The 20421-nt window shown below is 38.2% G+C and overlaps 1 protein-coding gene and 1 long non-coding RNA gene across 2 annotated transcripts in view; both read right to left on the bottom strand.

The window, feature by feature from the left end:
• Window positions 1–551: 551 nt before the first annotated feature.
• LOC139744834 (uncharacterized) lies at window positions 552–5309 on the bottom strand. Its single transcript, XR_011711846.1, has 3 exons — window positions 4705–5309; window positions 1997–2074; window positions 552–766 (listed from the first exon to the last, which is right to left on the bottom strand). It is a non-coding gene; the product is annotated as an uncharacterized lncRNA (long non-coding RNA).
• Window positions 5310–18233: 12924 nt separating this feature from the next.
• The window catches only part of LOC139744818 (orphan steroid hormone receptor 2-like), a 40467-nt gene continuing 38279 nt past the window's right edge, over window positions 18234–20421 (bottom strand). Inside the window, exons 14-15 of the mRNA XM_071655232.1 lie at window positions 19644–19781; window positions 18234–19041 (exon numbers count right to left, since the gene is read on the bottom strand). Of these exons, the coding sequence (XP_071511333.1) occupies window positions 18740–19041; window positions 19644–19781 (440 nt within the window). The 3' untranslated portion in view covers window positions 18234–18739. The remainder of the gene's footprint in view (window positions 19042–19643; window positions 19782–20421) is intronic.

A 20421-nucleotide genomic window follows, 5' to 3' on the forward strand; every position in this document is an offset into this window, starting at 1 on the left:
CACATACACTCATTAAAGACTGCACTTGTCCAATCATTTCAAGTGTTTTGGTAGTTGCATATGTTACCTTTGTTCCCTGGCAAGTGATGATTGTTCTAAATGTACATGTACATGCATAATGTTTGTTAGTCACTACGGCTACACAACTGTTTTCTTATGTGAGTGCTTGGTGACCACTTACAGTTGTACCACAAAACCTCTATCAAGTTTCATGGAATATGGAAGTGTATGGAAGGAAATGACTCAAAGCTATGTAAATAAACCTTGCATGTCATTATTGTTTTTCATCTCACTAAATTGAATGAAACTGGTGGGAGGCAAGTGGGATATCCATCTATGCCAAGTACTTAAGTAATCTCAGAAGGTAACACATTTATCGTTTGGGGTGGGATGATTCTTTTCTTTTTATCAAATTGATTCGGATGTCTTGAAACTTGCTTAAAACTGATAGAGGCTTAGCCCTGTTGTGGTGGCCATGCTCAGCTTGAGTCCAAGGGTCTTCAGATACAGTTGTCGCATATCTGTGGTGATTGCGCTGCTGTCTGAATTTGATGGGCCACTTTCTCCTTCCTTTTTTACCCCTACAACAAGTGCACATGCATGTTATGATTCCCATCAAGATGATTACGACTACACTTAGTATCACAATAACTGTGACGTAAATTTGTTCTTTCCTTCCATCTAAAGGGCCCACAGGCACGGGTGTTCTGTCTTGCGGGTTACAGGGTGTCGTTTCAGATGGTGGTGGCCTTTTGTCTGGTATCTGCTGCACAAAGCAAAATTTGTAGAAAGCACAAAACAAATTTTAGGATAGAATTCTCATCAAATGTTGTATTGATCACTTTTACCATTGAAATAAAAAAGTGAGGAATCTGGATGATGTTGATTGAGACAAAAGTGTATTTATCAATATAGGCTAACAGACAAGCAAATACCTGATGTGCATATTTTGATGGATGGAATCATAATTGAACACCTTTTTAGTTTTAATACTATGTGTATGATCCCCATGCATGTGTGTATGGCAATGGGCAGGACAAAGGAAAAATAAAAGCTTTGACCATTACAAGGTAGCAATAGAAAAATCAGCCCTCTAGCTAGCTCGCTGTAATTTGAGGACATGCACAAAGTGAGCAGTGGACCCGCACAGCGTGCGAGCTGCAAGCTGCAAGCGTAGGGAGCGCCTTATTTAAAAGTAATATCTGGACACTGATAATAAGCTTCATGCATAATTAATATATTATGCCAATTCTTTGCATAATTCATATCTAATGATATCAAGGGAAAAGGGAAAAGTATGAGATTGTTCCATTCATACATATTAGAGGGAAATAATTTTGAAAGTGGTATATGTAATGAGCTTCAGTTCAGCTCCATGCACCATATGTTTCATATTTTTAAGAATTAATTTGACAATAATATTACTCTACTATTTGGAAAATGTCTTAAGTTTTGATTGTGACTGATTTGTAGTGGCATATGATTCTTTCAGATCCATGCAAACAACCTCTGAAAGACATATTACAGTTAAACAGCACTAGATCTTCTACTTCGACTTATATCACAGCCCTATCTGATGGTATCTCAGAAATATTATTCTATTGAACAGTGCTCTAAACTACATTATATTTGTGTAGTGTGAATATGACGACTATCAAAAAATGGCAGCTTTTCTTTTGAGGGGAGGATAGGTTAAAAAGATATATTGGAAGACAATGAAGGAAGATGTTTTTGGCGTAAATTGCTTTCATTCCAATTCAACTATTAATCATTGACTTTGTCATCACGCATTCTATCATTTCAATTATCATTGAAAACTATTGTGAAAAACAAAAAAACAAACTAAGGGCCTAATGACTAAGAGTTGGTACCGGTAGCTGCCAAATTCGACCAGCCCTGTGCTGTTCACATAAGGTCTCTTTGCCCTAGAAAGTAAAATATATTTGAGTAAAATGGCAAAAAGATGTTTATATGGTGGTATTGTTACTACATTTACCTCTTTTTTCGGTGTGCCACTAGACATCACATGTGGTGCTTGTGTTGTGGTATGGAGGAGCTGCTCTCCATCTTGTTGCTATTATTATATGAGAGAACAAAAAGACAAAATGAAATGAATTAAAAGCTGCAGTCCATGTAATTCAGCTGTGTATGATATCAATAATTGTATTACATAACATAACACTAACACACACACTCACAGAAATATCAGAATTGATGCACCTGCATGCTTGCTAATGGTGAGCACAGAGAATGCCACTTCAAGTCAGACATCACTAGCGAGATCAAGTATAAAGCCCCTGTTCCACTATGCCGTTCTCGCTACGATTTGACAATTTTCTCAGGTCGGGAAGGATCGGGTAAAACCTGAGCCGATCTGGACACAGTACGATGTTAGAACGCTCTAAGTACGCTGCAGTTACGACTACCACGTTCTTGCTACGCTCTTACTACGATGATCGGGAATGAAGCATTACGATCTCTGCCGCTGCAGCTATGCTTTAGAACGATGTAGCTACGCTGTCAGTGCGATGTTGCTGATGTTATCTGATCGATGCACGCTGTATCTACGCTCTGAATGATCTATACGATCTTATCACACTGTCACCCCGTTCAGAGAGCTGAAAAGTGCCAGATGTGCCCCGATGTACCCCGATTCGACTGTCAATCTGCAGTCAGTCAACTTATTAGCATGCAGAACCAAAGAAATATACTGTGGACCTCGAATAGGCTACTCAACTCACAGTTCTTTTGCAGCAATGCATTGTTATAAACACTGACGTGCGGATTTTTCCAAGGCTTTTTCTTGATGTCCTTGCTTTTGTAGTCCGTCTTCCTCCAGTTGTAGATGATTTCATATTCTTCAAAATTCTGCTATGTCCTCTTCCTCCTCTTTAAGCATCACGTGCAGTCTTTCTTTCTTCGCCTTTTGGGTAGCTGCTTCGCTGCTTTCTTCTCTTCTTTTTCTTCATCTCTTCTTCTTCTTCTTCGGAAATTTGAGCTCCTTCTTCTTCATGTTCTGCCCTGACAGGTGCAGTGGCAATGCCCTCCTCCTCCTCAACAGTTCTGCCTCTCGATCTTCTTGATCTTCTTCTGGCAGACATTTTTGTGTAAGTTTTCTTCCCGTTCTTGTGCCGATGTTACTACGCTCAGAAAGACCTTGTTACGCTCATCCTGCTGCGTTTACGCTGTCACTACGCTCTCCCCGCTGCGTTTACGCTGTCATTACGCTCTCCCCGCTTGCCGTACGATTAAAAATTAAAGAAATTTTGAGCAGGTTCAAAATTTCTTCCCGATCTGAAAAAATGCCTGCTCCAACCCCGACCTCCACACGCTGCTGCTACGATGCTTCCGATCCCTGTACGCTTTTGCTGCTCTCTCCTGATCGGCTAGATCGGGGTCCAAATCTTGATAGTGGAACGGGGGCTTAAGCCACAATGATAGTAACCTCCTTCATCATATTTCTGTAAAATATTTCACTTCCTTTTTGTGAATATTTTAGAATTGTACGCTGTAAAAGCTTTTATATAGTACTTTGCAAATATTGCAAATTAGTGTTGGACTGCGAATTTAACAACATGCAAAAATATTGCAAATTGACAGGCATTAATGCACTTTACGACAGCCTCAGTATCAAAATAGCATTATTCATAACATAAAGCAAAAAATATCTGTGACCTCCTCATTAGCAAAAATATGTAAATATGGATAGAATAGCTTTTACAGTAGATAATGGATGGTGTGGGATATAATGCACAATAATCCAAAGGGTTTGAATGGAATACTTAAGGGATGTATGACTTTCCTGAAACTAGTATCTTAAGCCTGAGGTAAGAACATTGCATATGATCAACAAACTTTTGATTATTATTTTGTGGGTGTGTCAAAGTTCTTCAAGGTAAAGCATACATTCAACTTAAAGGACAAGTTCACCTTCATAAACATGTGGGTTGAGTGAATGCAGCAATATTACTGGAACACATCAATGCAGGTTTGAGGAAAATCGGACAATTCGTTCAAAAGTTATGAATTTTTGAAGTTTCTGCTCAGTCAGGGCTGGATGAGAAGACTACTATAGCTTGTGATGTCATATGAGTACAGCTATATAAAGAAAGTATTTAAAAGAAATTTCAATATATTCTCACTTTTCTCACATAAAAAAAGAACACTTGACTTCTCTCTTTCAGAAGTTTTGGGGAATAATATTACCCTTAACATAAGTCAGTAACAATTCGAGGAAATGTGCACATTATTCAAAAAGTCAACTTTTGTGAAATTCTCTCTTTATTTTCTTTATATCGTTGTACGCATATGACATCATACACTGTAGTAGTCTTCTCCTCCAGCAGTGATTGCACAGATACTTTAAATATTCATAACTTTTGAACGGATTGTCGGATTTTCCCCAAACTTTCACTGATGTGTTCTACTAACATTGTTGCCTGCACTCAATCCACATGTATATGAAGGTGAACTTGTTCTTTAAAGTTCTTTGTAGCTCAGCCACTTAGCAGCATCACTAACAAGCCAACAACTTTATAACTTCAACTTTGATACACTTTGCTGTGTCTCATGCATTCAAAGCATACCAGGATGTTTTGGGTAAATTTTGCTTATGACGTACATTTTATTGTCAGTCGTCAAGTTATTGCTCTCAGGTTTTCTTTCAACAATGTATGAAGCATTCAGGCTAAGAGTTTAGCTCACCTGTTTCATTGTGTGGGCATCACTTTGATCTTCTGTGACGTTGAATATGAAGTCGTGAATGGAAACCACTGTCTGATCTTTCATCTCAGAAAGTGCTAGCTGCATTTGGTCTTCCAGTTTCATGTCACTCACAGTTAGTATGATTTGTCCACTATTGCTGTCTTCCGTCATTGTCACATGCATTCGGCTGCATATGTCTTCGTCTAACACACAAGAGGTTCCTCTGACGAGAGCGACGTTTCCATAACATACAGATCCCCATATAAAGGAGCGATCATCCATGAAGTCTTTTGGTCCAAGGCGAAGATTTACAGTAACCTGTACAGTCCCATTCACTCCGTGTGTTGTGTGATTTGTATGAATGTCTGTGATGAATGTATCATATTTGCGCGAGGGCTCACCATCCACATGCACTGCAGTGAGGGCAAGGAGCAGGCACGTTGTTATTAGCTGTGCATTCATTTTGAGCTCTACACCAGCTAAAATTATGAAAACTGTCTGCTCTTTTTGTCCAAAGAAGCTATCCCAAGCACAAAACACTATTGAAGTCCCTTTTTGTTTGAAATCAAAGCCTGGTTCTTCATTGCACTTCGTGGAAAACATAGATTGCGTGTACTCTGCTGGGCACTGTATGGAAAAAATGACACGTGTGTGGTGCGAACAAAGGCCAAATGTAATGGAACATTTTCACTCTTTTGAATGGGCAGTCCACAGAGTGCGCAGAAGTGCGCAGTCTAATGCGTAACCTATGGAGTATTCCGCAGTGCTGAATACACAGAGTTGAGGAATATCATGTTTGTTTGTTTTTATTGCCCTTCAAGAGAGGTAATCCTCTATTGTGTGTGTGCGACTGAATGTCAATGTTTGATCACAGGCAGACTCTGAGTCTGTAAATATGACAGTTTGTATGATCTATACAGCATAAATGAATACTTTGGCTACAAGACCAAGTGAGATTTACATCAATGACTGTCTGGTCATGGAAGAATCAGTTCTTTGTGCGAATTTTTATCTTTTTGTATAAGAGTCTGTAGAATAGTAGAGTTGTATGCAGTCACTGGCATTAAAAATGCCAAGATACATTGTATGTCCCAGTATTCCCTATCTTTATGCCTCTGCCATGAAGTGTCACCGGATACATACAGTTGTGCCTATTGAAGGGGGAATCCAGTCCAAACAAGTTTGTGTGATAAAGAAGAATAACATCTTATGAGTTCAATGTTCTGTAAAATTTTGACTGAAATCAGATGAAAAGTAAGTAATTTTATGAGATTTTTAAATTTTGCTAATTTCTGCAAAACAGTCCAGGATTGTTCCATGGATATGAATATGCAAATGAGTGAACTAACCATGTCATAACCTTACAATTTTCCATTGATCGTGTACAAAAAAAAAGATGATGAAGATTCAATGTTTCTATATCATTGAAGTCTGAAACATAATGTTATTCCTTGTTGAATGACTTCAGAATATTGATCAGTTACTGTAAAACATGATGTATTCGCGGCATGAATTTTTCGCGAATTGGAGCCGACGGCCTTTTTTGCGGCATGAAATTTTTGCGAACTGCCACTGGCATTCAATGCACATAGTGTAGACAAGAACTTTCGCGTGCATTTTAATTTCGCGAATCTTGGCGCTCGCGAAATTCGCGAAATCAAAATGCACGCGAACATTCCTCGTCTTACAGTAGATAAACCAAGGAGGTACTACACGAGCATGCCTAGTATCTCATTGGATATTATAGGATTTTAGCCTCTGGCATAATTGCGTTTGAATGAATGAAAACTGGAAATTTCCCAATTTTATGTACAAACAATATACATGGCAAGTTGTGAGGGGATAACATGCTCACTTTGCCATTTGCATATTCATATTGACTGTTCAAGAACTGTTTCCTGAAAATTTGTGAACCTTCAAAATGTCATACCTTCCTTATTTTGACCTGATTTCAATCAAAGTTTTGTCATTGAATTCAATCCAAAGTCAAAATCCAAAGTCAAATTTCATTATTTCCCCATACCCAACTTCTGGAATACTTGCTGTTTGAAACAATTACTGTATAAGCTGGGATTGTTTGTTTTTTTTTTTTTTGGCATACAGATATTTTTGCAAATGAGGAGGTCACAGACATTTTTGCAATATGATGTTTTTCATAATTTTGACACTGACGCTATCGTAAGAGCACTAATGCCTGTCAGGTCGAGATATTTTCATGTGTTGCTAAATTCGCGGTCCAACAGTGATTGTGAAATTTGCAAAAATATAACCCTTGCAACCATAACAGCTCATACAGTTAAAGCCATCTGGATAAAAACTGGTTCAAGGAATGAAAACACCCAATAACTTTTATTGTGCCAAAATTTTAGACACATTTTTAAGTTTTTATTATGTCAAAACTGTTATTTCACATTGTCAAGATGTACTAATCTACTATAGACCTATTGAGAGATGTGAATGAAGAGATACGACGGAGGCATACCAGTTGCCAAAGTGGCATTTCTAGTTTTTCTAATCCTTCATATTTCCAAAAGAGGAAAGGTAAATTAATGCACTGTGTGTGTGCTTTAATCTGTTATCTCAGCCTTGGGACACAAAATGGTTGTCATAGAGTTTCTGCCTATGATGATATTTCCCTGCAATTCTGTAAATTATGGATGTCATCTTCTTTTAAAGACTGTGTAAAGTGCCTTTTTTATAGTAATTATTATTATTTATTTTTTTTTTATGTGTGTCGGGGAGGGGTGGGTCTCCTTCCCTAAGCACAATTTCTTCAGATGACCCTTCTGGTGACTGGAATGGCAAACAAAAATAATGCAGTCTCTTTTATCTGCATTCCAATCAACCTGATTGTAAAACATAACCGTGCACAAAGCTTTTGATATTATCATCACTGCAGCTATACATATGAAGGATTTTTCATCACCTATGCAGCTTTGTTGATTTTTAACCAAGCCCTGAATTTACATGATTTACATACCAGTAGCTAAAGACTTTGAACTGAAATATTTGATAATGAATGATAGATACAGTCCTTAAATGTTAAATTTTAATTTCTTGACGCATATCATCATCATCACACAGGAACCAAATCCCCAAGGAGACCTACACCAAGGCAGTCCGCCGCCTGAGGGAGCTACAACGCCGACACGCAGAGTTCCGTAACCTCATGACCTCAGCCAACCTCTCCCAGGTGCCCATTGGTGGGATGTCGTTTGCGGCCGCCTCGGTGTCACAGCCACTGGATGCCTCTAGTCCAATAAAATCAACACAGGTGGTAGGTATACACACTAAAATCCAACCTCAGTTATCCGGCCATGTCGGGACCGGTACCCGTCGGGATAAGCGATTTGGTCGAATATAGGAGAAACAATCTTTATGTATACGTATATATGTATGAGTACAACTATGGGCTGCTGACCCAGTGGTAGCTACATAGGTAGTGTACACCACAACAGTAGTGTACTTTAAAAGTGGAAAGTTTTGCAGTGTTGAAATTTTTGTGCATTTCGCACAACCAGAAACTAGCACAAAAATAAAAGTATACTTTCAAGTATTTCATGGCTTCCAGAGTTGACTTTTAGAATTCATCCAACCTCAATCTGGACATATCTCTTACATTATAGATGCTTACATTTGATTTAAAACACTACGCCCCCTCTAAAACAAAGGGAAAATATGGATAGAAATGTTTCTTTCATAGAGAGCACTAGTTGTAGTTGCATTTTGCAAGAAGATGAGTGCATGCAAGTGACTGATTCATCTGGGAAAGAAGAAGAAAGAGATGTACTTCTGCTGGAGAAGGGGGTTATTGTTGTAGAAGCAAAATCAGCTGGCCACAATAAATATTTTGTGTTTATCATATAATCCTTATAAATGAAGATATACATTATTATATCCATACAGAAATCTCAAAACACGCATACACAGACACAGACGTTATGTATGAATAAATTCAGAAAATTCCATAGTACAACTTTGCTGCATATTCAGTATTTCTTGTCTACATTTATCATTGCTCTGTTGGAAGGGGAAAAACACTAGAACTCCCCGCATCCATTTCCAGCTAGCGTCCAGTCACACAGAACTGACCGGCAGGACGTCAGTGGTAAATAAGCAGCAGAGAAAGTTTGAGCTCTGGGTTAGATGTGGTCTTTAGGTGGTGGTTTTCGACATTCACATCATTCACAATTCTTGATTGTCTTGCAAATACAACTGTGTATCTGCTCTTCTAATGAAAGTTAATGCATACTTTTCGTGCATCCTGCTAGAATCTGCAACATTGATTGAGTTCACTTTGATTTTCACTGTGGCCAGTGTATGCCACTTGTCATAGAAAGATTGCAGTAATTGATACTAGCGATCTGTCTTGACTTTATACACTTTTGTGGCAATAGCCTCTTTCTGATTTTGGTGTCATTTTTGGGAGGTCTTTACTGATCTCCGGGTGTTAGGGTCTCATGTTCTTGTGTTGTTCCTCTTCACACTCTTTTCATAATTAACTCTCCTTCTTGCTCTTTCCTCTCACACTTCCACTCTTTTTGCCTTTACTTCTCTCAGAATAATAAAGATTGAATTTTTATCTCCGTTTTTATGCCAAACCCTTCTGTCATCTACTCTGAGCTTTATTCTCTCTCTATCTCTCTATCTCTCTCTCTTACTCTGTGTGTGTAATGTCGTACAAACACTTTTTCCTACGTATTTGCATGTGGGTGCAGTTAAATTTGTGTGTAACAACCTTTCGAGTGAAACATAAAAGATGACCATTATAAGTAGACAGAAGACCATGGTAGACAGGGTAGTGGCCTATTTTTATTTCATCACAGAATGCATTTTCTGTAATAAACTCAACACTCACATCTCCCATACACAAGTGCACAAGGTCTTAGGATGCAACTGATTGTATTTTTTTTTGGGGGGGGGGGGAGGGGGATAGTGTAGCTAGAAGTGTTCATTACTTGGCTTTCTTTTTCTTTCGTTGTTGTTTCTTTTACTCATTGACTTTATATGTTTGGTACTGAAAATGGCCGTGATGTATTCATATAAAATGCAGAGACACTGGCAGTGAAAAATTAGTTGACATTCTAACAGACAGAAGTCAACCTGGAGTCTATTGCTTAGTACACAGTGAAGTGTTGCTAAAAGGGATGGTTTGGTATTGGCAGAGATGATGTTTTCAACTTTTAACCTTTTATGAAATAATGAGAAACCTCTTATGAAATGTTAAAGAGCATACAATTCTTACAGAATTCAAAGTTTCCTCGATGAAAAATCGGTTTTGAAATGGCTCAAGATAGCTTAAAACAAAGTAAAACAAAGCGATCCTATGTTCCACCTTTTATTAGGATTGCACAGTTTTGCATATCTCGGCCATTTCAAAGCCAATTTTCACCAAATAAACTGTGAATTCCCCTTAGAATTGCATTTTATGCTCTTTCATATTTCATAAGTGGTTTTTCATTATCTCCAAAAAAAAAAAAAGTTTGAAACCTGAAGCCCCATGTCAACCAAAACTATACTATCTCTTTTAGGGAGACAATCAGAGTGATAGCTTGTTTTTAAATACTTGACTGGCGGCCACTGTAAGCAAGGTTATTATGAACACTTGATATCTCTTGGAGGGAGTTTGTGGAGGCTGTGTAAAATATTCAACTGCTGAGACGGGCTTGATAACCTTAAAGCATTTCATGATCCTCTTATTCAAACTTATTGACAAGTATCTGTGTACAGGTTTTCAGCATGACAAACTCTTGACAGTATATTTTGTATTTGATTTCTGTTTTTTATTCTGTTGAAAAAAAAATAGGCCTATATATTTTATTTTATTCCAAATACTAAGAATCTTGCTATAGGATATGTCAAGAGCTGATCACGTGATAAAGCGTAGTTTTGCCCATCACATCACCTGAGAAGAACTAGGTCACTTGATAGTACACAGTGCAACGCACTTTCCCTTCAGTGTGGCGCGGTGCGCGCAGCAAATTCATTGTTTTGTCATCTATAAAGACAGCTGTTTGTTTTGCTGATCTCTGGCAGTCCATACAGTCTTAACGCAAGATGAGTACGCGCGAAATAAAAGTGCATTGCACTATGGACTATCATTTAACTAGGTCACTTGATAGTACACAGTGCAACGCACTTTCACTTCAGTGCCGCGCGGTGCGCGCAGCAAATTTATTGTTTTGTCATCTACGCGCACACGTAGCCTAAGCACTAAGGATACCTAAAGACAGCTAAAACGGTTTCAGATGTGCAGTAAAATGGGAATTTCTAGGACCCTAGATGTGGAATATAAAGCAAATAATCAACTTTTAGTTTCAGGCAATGAGACAAACTATCACTTCCGAGGCGATCTAAATGTGTACGCTATCTTTCCTCAGCTGCGCTTCGAAAGATAGCTACATCCAGATCGCCTCGGAAGTGATAGTTTGTCCCATCACCTTCGCCAACATTGATTATTTGCTTAATATATTACAAATATAATACACACATACCCTATAGATGTGGGTTTTATCTTTGACAAGATATTCTCTGTAGCTTTTGCAGTTGACATCAGCAAGATGTGAGAGAAAGCTACTAAACACTGAAAATAACACTTGCCATACATTTACATGGTACCTTAGTTACAGCCTGCAAGGATATTCTTCCAGTGGTGATTAAAGCAAATGTAAACTATTATAAAATGAGGAATGTTCATGTGCATTTTAATTTCCCTAATTTTACGAGAGCCAAGATTCACGAAATTAAAATGCACATGAAAGTTTGTGTCTACACTATACGCATGGAATGCTAGAGGCAACTCACGAAAGTTTCATGCCGCAAAAAAGGCCGTCGGCTCCAATTTGCGAAAATTTCATGCCACGAAAATATTGTGTTTTACAGTATCTTGTCTCTCTGCCCCGTCTCCTCCAGCACCATGACGACCTGACGGCCATCAGACATCGTCTGGATGAACTCAGCGAGAATCAGAAGCTTCAGATGGATGCCCTCCTCGGTGGCGGCATGCCGATGACAGCACGGTCTGAGATGGAGAAGGAGGGGGAAGAGCGCCCTCTTAGTCCAGATGGAAGTGGCATGGACATGCTGGATCTGTGAGGCAGCATGTGTCTCATCGTGGTGGTATACTCACATTCTGCTGGAGCTGCACTCCTCATACAGTACATGATAATGCCATGAAGTGCTATGGTATCTTTAGATCCCAAATGGTGATGTCACAGAAGCCTTACAAATTGCCTTACTTAAACTCCAAATGGACTTGACTGAACAATTATTTTTTTATGTGTATTGACAATGCAGTGCATAATTTCAAGGAGTATTTTCTGTCCATAAATTGATTGAGATTTTTATGCTTTCTAAGTACTTCTCTGATTGAATTGTATATATTGCACATACTGAGTAAAGTATTTATGTCTTACTAAAGCCGAGTGTTCCTCTTCAGTATTTTATTATTTTTACTAAATCACAGTAAATGGCAGCAATCACTGGACCATTTTATCCACTGGAAGCCACATTGGTTTCTCCAAACTTCATGACGATTCTAGTGCTATCAGGAAATTATTTCCCTCTCTGTGTTACAATGTACATCATAAATCTGGACACATCTTGTTTATTTTTGTTTATTATCTACCCAGCAACCCAATTCCAAAAGAGTATTAAACTTTCCGATGGATTTTAAGCCTTTGTTTTCATTATAACACCCCTGGTGTATTTGATGTGATTTCGTAATATACACAACAATTTTAACACTATTTATGAATTTGTGAAAGCAGAGATTTAAAAGAAATACAAGAAAACACAAAAACACAATATTCCAAATCTTTTCTGTGTCTGTGTTTATTATATGTGCAGTCGAATTTTTTCCTGTAAAACGTGATATTTTCGCGGCCTGAAATTTTCATGAGTAGCCCCTAACATTCAATGTGTACTGTGTAGACAAGAACTTTCATATGTGTGCATTTTAATTTTGCGAATCTTGGCTCTCGCGAAATCAAAATGCGCACAGACATTTCTCGTTTTACATTAACTTGTTTTAACTATCGAGATCCTACAGACCATACACATAAAATAGCTGCAAGAATGATTTTAGTTACAAGTGACTGCTATTCACATGCTGACAACCAATTCTAAGCCACTGTCAACTTTAAGATTACAAAATTGACAAAATTTCAGATTTTGCAAAATATGTGCTCTGAAAATTGTTTCATTATTTTATAAAAACTGAATCTTAATTGTGTAGCCCATAAGCATGCATGCTTGAAATCGCCCAATTTCCCAATATACCAACCTTTTGATTACATCAGCTTCTACCCTTGCTGCGTGGCACCTCACCCCAGCAGAGCATGCACTTTAGTGCACGTAGACATGCAAACCTCAAATACGCGCCAACTCCCAAGTTCATTAGCCCCGTCTGCCAAAAGGTCAAAAACCCTTCAAAAATTCGTAAAAATTCTTGTATCACTACGCAAAAGTACCAAAATTGAGTTATGTATTCCTTGTGTCATCAGCTTTTCCTGCAAATTTCATCCAAATCCATTCACAAAGAAAAAAAAAACCACCAGCAAGAGCATAACCTCCTTGGTTGAGCTGATGAGCTTCATTGAGGGGCCACACAGCTGACAAATGTTGTACACTGTCCCCCCAGTTGATGTTCAGTGCTTTGTTGCATAAATAGATGCGATGAAACGTAAGCCCTAAAGTCAATCGTAAGTCGGGTATAGTGTATCAGCCAATCAGAATTGAGTATTCAGAGACTTGGGTTTAATTTTTGGGCTGTCGTTTTGATGTCAACCTTCATGCAATAGGGCCAAGATGGCGAGTCTGTCAGAATATGTGTTATCTCAAAGCAAATCAGAAACATGAGTGAGAGTGATTTAGAGTGATTTAACCCTAACTACCAGGCTATTCAGGTAGATGATAAGAGTTGGGGGGGGGGGGGGGGGGGGGGGGGGGGGGTCAACCACAACAAAAATTGCCTGTGATGTAATCTTCAAAACTGTAAAGTTGACTTTTCAAACAATTATCATTTATGCTAATTTATGCATAACATATGTGTGAAGTCAGACTGTTTGTTAGAAATCAGTGCATAAGCTAAAAAGACATTTTTGGTGTAAATACAATGTATATACTATATACACTGGGTATATATGGTATATAATGTAAGTGACCTTACAGCATTTTTTTGCGAAAAATAGCCACTGTGAAGTTTAAATCGTGTCACCAATTTATGAAACAAAATAACCTCCTCCCTTGGCGGAGGTAAAAATGCACAGTAATTGGTTAAGTGTTCGTAAATGTTACTATCTGGTGGATAATTCTCACTAATGCCCTCTGTAATGTACATTAGGGAGCTTTAGACTTGCTACGCAGACATTTAAGACGACGATTGCATTGGCCATTCTCTCCCTGCGTTGTGCTCGAAGGAAAGCAGCTTAAGATTATGCTAGGACGGTATAAAAATAAAATGATGCCCCCATATGATCGGTGCATCAAGTAGCTCTCTGCGTTGGAAATTGAGGGAATGTAAAAATAGCCCAGAACACATGAAAACTCAGACGACGCGAGACATAAATAGATCAATTTTGATAAGCGATTTTGTGCGTGCACAGATAACAGGTTTTTTTGCCTTGAATGTCTGCATTGTAAAAATCTAAAGCTCCCTTTTATTTGTCTACTAAGAACCTCATCATAAACATTCAGTACGTTTGTCTCAATCTGTCTTGTGCTTTTCATTTCTAATTTTGGTTATGGAAACACATGGCAACAGTCTTCCTTTTTCAGCAAGCATTTATTCCACTGACAAGAAGATTGCATGATCAGTTTTTTGTAGAATATATTCACAGCATTCATAATTTTGTGTAACAACAATATTTACATACACAAAACAAGATATAGACAACCTGTATAAACACAAGTGAACAAAGTTTGATAAAACATCTCCACGACCTGTACTTCTAACCTGACAGAAACGAAAAATGACACGTGAACAAGCAAAGATGAAATGAGCTATGTACATGCTTGCTAAAACTGCTCCACAGTGGTACACATAATAAATTAAATTCGACCATGAAATTTCCACAAAAAAAAAAAAAAAAAATTGACATATCTTTGCAGTTTTCAACTCCAAAATCCCTAATGCACTGTCAGCTGCAAATACAATCAATTGTTCTGTCCCAATCACACATTACTTCCAGTGAATTAGCAGAATTCATAGCTTTTAATTGTAATTTTTCCCCTTCAGGACAAACAAGACCATACCTCCTTGAAAAGAGGTTTATGCTTATTTGCAAATTCATTGTAAAATTTGTTCATAAGAAATTATTACATGGATTTTTAAAAAAAACAAACTCGAGCCTTTTCTCTCACTGTATTCCTCCTGTTGTTCACTTATTGTTGGAATTCATTTAGGTTACAGGAATCATCACATTAAAGAGAGAGAGAATGAATTCCATACAGCTGTACCTGGTTTTCTTCACAAAATGATAGAGGGCTGTACAGAAGTTCAGTGTCAGACAAATTTGACTTGAAAAGTCATGAGAAGGAAAAACACTTAAAAAACCAAAGGTCCTGGATCGTCTCTAAAATGGACATTTACATGTGACATGTGTCTACACAATTCAAGGAAAACACTGACTAGAAAGGTTGTCAACCTATTTAAATGAAGAAAAAAGAAGATACATTCAATGTTACCTGCACCATTTCAAAGTAATATGGTAATGGCAGAGCATTGCAAGCGAATGAAAAACAGTTCATCATTTTTTGAAGTCATACCAAATTTTCATTCATTCATTTTGCTTTTGTTCTTGTGCATGAGAAAGTATACAGTCAACCATTAGTTCAGAATGGTGGATTGCACAGTAATCATGAGTATCCCATAATTGTGAGACTACCGGCTAAGCAGTTTACAGTACCAAAACATACTTTAGCAGAACACATGAAGACCATGTGATGCCCTGTCAGATCTTCAATTATTAAAATAAAATGGGCTTAATATTACAGGTTACATTTGCTAAAAAGTTATTCCCTGATCTTGATTTACTGTACTAGCTTGTACTCCCATATAATTATGTTTCCGGTTAAAAGTAAATCTATCTCTGCTTTCTACTTCTTTGACCAGTTTTCTGAGCTGATTATGAAACAATAATGACATGCATTACATAGCAATACATAATGGAAAGGTTTTTCACAAATGGGCTCATCATAATTGACATTCATGTCACCCCCAGGTATGATTTTTAATGTGGTGATCATGATCATGAAAACCTGAAGGAGATAGACAATCACTTTTAACCATTCTTCACTACACCACAAATATCTGAGCAGACTAATGGATGTCCTGGAAAAAAAAAAAAAGACTTCATGAATGCTGCTATCTTATCTATACTTATTTACTTTATTTTTTTCTTCATGGTGGAAGGTCATTTGTCCATGGCATTCTGGTCTTCTTCCTATCCTCAAGAAGTCCATAATATGGCCTGGGGCTTGATGTCTTGGTCCAGTTTACCACGCTGCGTATGATATTTTGGAGCTGCCGACAGCGTAACAGCTAAGCTTGCGCAGATTGAACCGCACTTCATCACACCACAGCATCCTATGAGCTATAAATGTCCTGCTCTCGATGCTCTCTAATAATTATTTACATTCCTTTCTTTGCAGTTCACTCAATCCTTGAAGTTCCCTTCCAAATATGTAAGGCATGTTTCATGACATTTTAACAGGAATAGAAACAGAAAAGTGCCTACAAGTGGCAACTTGTGACATGCAGAATGATTTGCACCAATACTCTGCCATTTGATGCCATGGCATATCTACAGTTTGTGAGTTTGATACAAACAAACTTTTTCTGATTATAATTGCACATCTCTTCAAGTTACCTCTCAACACACGATACAATTGTGTCAAGTCAGTAATACCTCATTTGATAGCATTTTAATTTCTTCGATATTAGGATTTTTCTTTCTTTTTGCAAGCTTCATGGATTAAGTGTTAATTATTGACATCTTTCCTTCTATCCATACAATTTAGGATCTGAACAATTACTTTCAGTGGTATTCTAACTACAGTTGTGACTTGAAACTCAATTTCTCTGGATTTCTACGCAACAAGGCTAGCAGATGAACACAATATGAGAATCTTTTTGACTTCCCTCTGCACCCCAGGAAGCTTATTGGCTAAGGTTAACTCTCTCTCTCTCCAACTGTTCTAAAATGAACAAAAATCACTGAATATCAACTGCATTTCACTTGCTCACTAAAGACAGAGAGAGAGAGAGAAGGGGGGAAAAATGTTATGCTTTCATTATGCAGTCAATAGGGCTTATGTGTTTTCCTGACTTCTGAGTTCACACAGAATTCAAAAGATTGCCATAATTAAGGAACGGTTCAATGTTATCTCTAATTTCATCCAAATGTTGATGCTAGGCATCTCTAAAGGGAGCTGCAGGCATGCCTCTCACCTTTTGACTAAAGTAAACATTACTTTTTGAAGCACTGCCCTTGCATGGAATTAAAGCAATAGTCATTACACAGTAAGCTGAAAGGCATCCAGGTCTTAAAAAACTTAGTGATTCTCTCTGACTCATCACATTACCGTTGATGAGTGACTTTACACTTCTTATGTGCTTTACTTCTCTCTGTGGTTTTCTGCTGTACTGAAGCCCCCGAGGAGCACGCTATTTCACAAGAGAGAAACGCAACTCGAGCCATTCTACCCCTGCTTACATCTTCATATCCCTTCACCATCATGATTAGATGCAAAGATTCAATTTCTTCCCCGACAGACCGTTGGCAAAGTCTGCATCCTAGCTGGAATTTGATCCTTCAGACATGTGCGTGGAAAATTTAAAGGAAAAGAGAAAGACCGACAAAGTAACTAAACTAAATCTAAAAATCTGTATGCAGTGAATGAAGTAGAAAACGGTCGGAGGTGGCAGCACATAGTGACAGAGTCCCTGTGTCTAACATACGATGGGCTGAGGAAAATACAACAATGCAGAGACTTGAACAAAATTGTGGTGTATGAAGTAGAAAATTATCAAAGGTAACAGCACAGACTGATGTATTTCTTACAAAACACGCATGACAGTCTGAGCAAAGAAGAATGACACTGACACATGGCATCTGCAATGGCACAGGCAGTCTTTGCAGAAGCACGTCGGGCAACTTCTCACTGCCTTGTCCACTGTAAAACTGGTCTGGTCGAATGACGATGCATTGAACATGGAGTTGGCTTTCCTCCTTATCTCTTGCCCCTTTGGAATCCTGGCAATTTCTTACTTACCACATTGCAACTTTCATGACATACTAGCCATAGTATACAGGAAAGTGATGAAAGTACATTGGTATGTCAAAATTCAGTGTAGCAAATGAGATGTCGTAATTAGCTGCTCTAGTATAATACATTAAAACATTGATTTTATCAACATGACTTCCAAATATTAGGAAAAAAAAACAACATAGTCCGATGAAGATGAGTAAAATCATCTTTTGAGAACCTAACTCACTGATAACAGTAATGGTATTATAACACGCAAGCTATCTAGAAAAATGGAACATGCATCAAGATCATGTTGCACTTTTAACTTGAGAAAATTGAACCTGCTTTCAACCCTACAAAATATCTCAATAGACAAACAGCTTACTTCTCCTGGAACAATTGTACAAAAAAAAAGACTGAGAATTTCACAATCTTTCCATGTATCAACAATAAGGTAATGCACTTCAAGTAGGTATACAACTTTCTCCATTCTGTCCTCAGTTACAAAGGTTGCTACAACCACAAACAAAACGAGTCGAATGTCCTGTAAAAAAGGAAAATAGATATATGTATATAATTATGTGTAAAGATATATAAATACAATGCGTGCATTGGTGTGACTCCAAGAATGTGGGAGCTGTATTTTGCAGCTGGACGCATCACGATACGCCTCCTTGGCTTGCGGCATGGCCGGCAGTTCAGTGAACAGGAAGTCCATGTCTTTGTGAGTTTTCTCAATCTGAACACTGATCTGCAGAGAAACGTTCACCAAGATGGAGGCTCGTCAACCGCTCAGTGACGTCGGTGAGGCTGATACCGTTATCTGCGCCGTGTTGTAGTCCGCCGTCTCCATGCGTAGAATGTACGGGATGATGCTGTCGATCTGCACATTTCCGATCAAACCGGCAAAGAAGAGTTCCTCCATGATTGCTGGACTCAGAAGTCGCAGGGTGGGGAGGCGCAGCAGCAGTTTGGAAAAGCGGTTCAATTTCGTGGAGTAGTTTCTCGCTTCGTAATCTCGCAGCTCCGATACTGCCAGTTCCTGGAATCGCTCGATTTGCCGTACATTGCTCAGTCCCGGATGATCTTTGCAGAATTGACAGAAATGGATAAATGTGTGTGCATGTTGACATAGTACAAGCAGGACAACTGCTGGAATGTGTCTATTTTGACGTTGGAAATGAGGCTATTTGAGACCTTGTAAACACACCACCCAACATAGTCAAGTTTACCAGTGTCCAGTTGAGCTGTCATTTCAATATCTGCATAAGTCACACAAAATGCCTAATTTAAATACACAATTGACATGAAAAAAGGGGTAAAAACTACCATCATTAACTTTTTTCAAACAATAAAATGTGATCCGTACCATGCCAAATTGGGAGCATTCGAGAAAATGTGAAAATGGCGTGCCTCACAAGTTAATTTTTGGACTCGGAGTCACATGTTTTGTAGAAATGGGGTCATTCACCTCTTGCACTTATAGATGCTATAAACAGGTGATCCTAACAAAGAGAATCTATCTTTGTATTATGATATACGTGCACACTTCTCATGTCAACATCTGGTAAAGTAAGTTTTCAGAGCACAATGAGAAGTGATCCACTTTTGGCAAAGCACAGGATGGTATGGTACGCTTTAAGAGAGCACTCGAACACATCTACTGTTTCTTTTTCCATAAAGCCTACCTGGGCTAAAAAGGACGATGGTCTTGAGGTATGCAAACTCCGTCTGATCCACCCCCAGCTTGGCTGTCGTGGTCACAAACTCCTGCAGCTTCCAGATGTGTTCCATGACGGCCTTTACCCGGTCTGCCGACAGCTTGTCTGGTCCCCGAGAGAAGGAAGAAATGTTGGGCACAGCCATTACACACCATGGTAACTGCTCAGCTATACAATCCCTAAATGAAAACTTCCCACTTCATTCCTCCATACTGCCAAAAAGTTAACTCCTGACACCAGTGACTTATCACATTCCAAAACATTAAGGGAATAACAAAAACAGTTTTTCTGTAAAATTAGTGGGTAGAATTATCGTATATATTGTAAATGGGTCAGAAAATTGATGTCACCAGAGAAACGAAATAAAATGTATTCCTTTTTCTTTATACAGCTATTTTCTCACAACGCTTATAGCAACAGGATAAAATCTTTTTAATAGAAATTTTCCCAGATTTTTTTTTCCCCTTGTAACACATCAGGAAAATCTACACAGCTATAGGCAACTGGTAATTATTCTTGTGAAAATAAAAAAGAACAAATACTCAACCATTCCTACAAAAATTAGTTACGTGAAATTAATGCTCTCCAAATAAAAAGAAAAAAATGACATAAAAAAGAGCAAAGCAACCAATGATTATACGACACAGATGATTCCTAGAATTGTATATACCCCCTTATACACTTTGTGTATGCGGGGGTATAAATATCTGAAGTTCATACACACATCTGCAAAACAGTAAGTCTA

The sequence above is a fragment of the Diadema antillarum genome, unplaced genomic scaffold (assembly GCF_040938485.1).
Source record: "Diadema antillarum isolate AM-2024a unplaced genomic scaffold, OU_Dant_1.0 seq00001214_RagTag, whole genome shotgun sequence".
NCBI lineage: Eukaryota > Metazoa > Echinodermata > Echinoidea > Diadematoida > Diadematidae > Diadema > Diadema antillarum.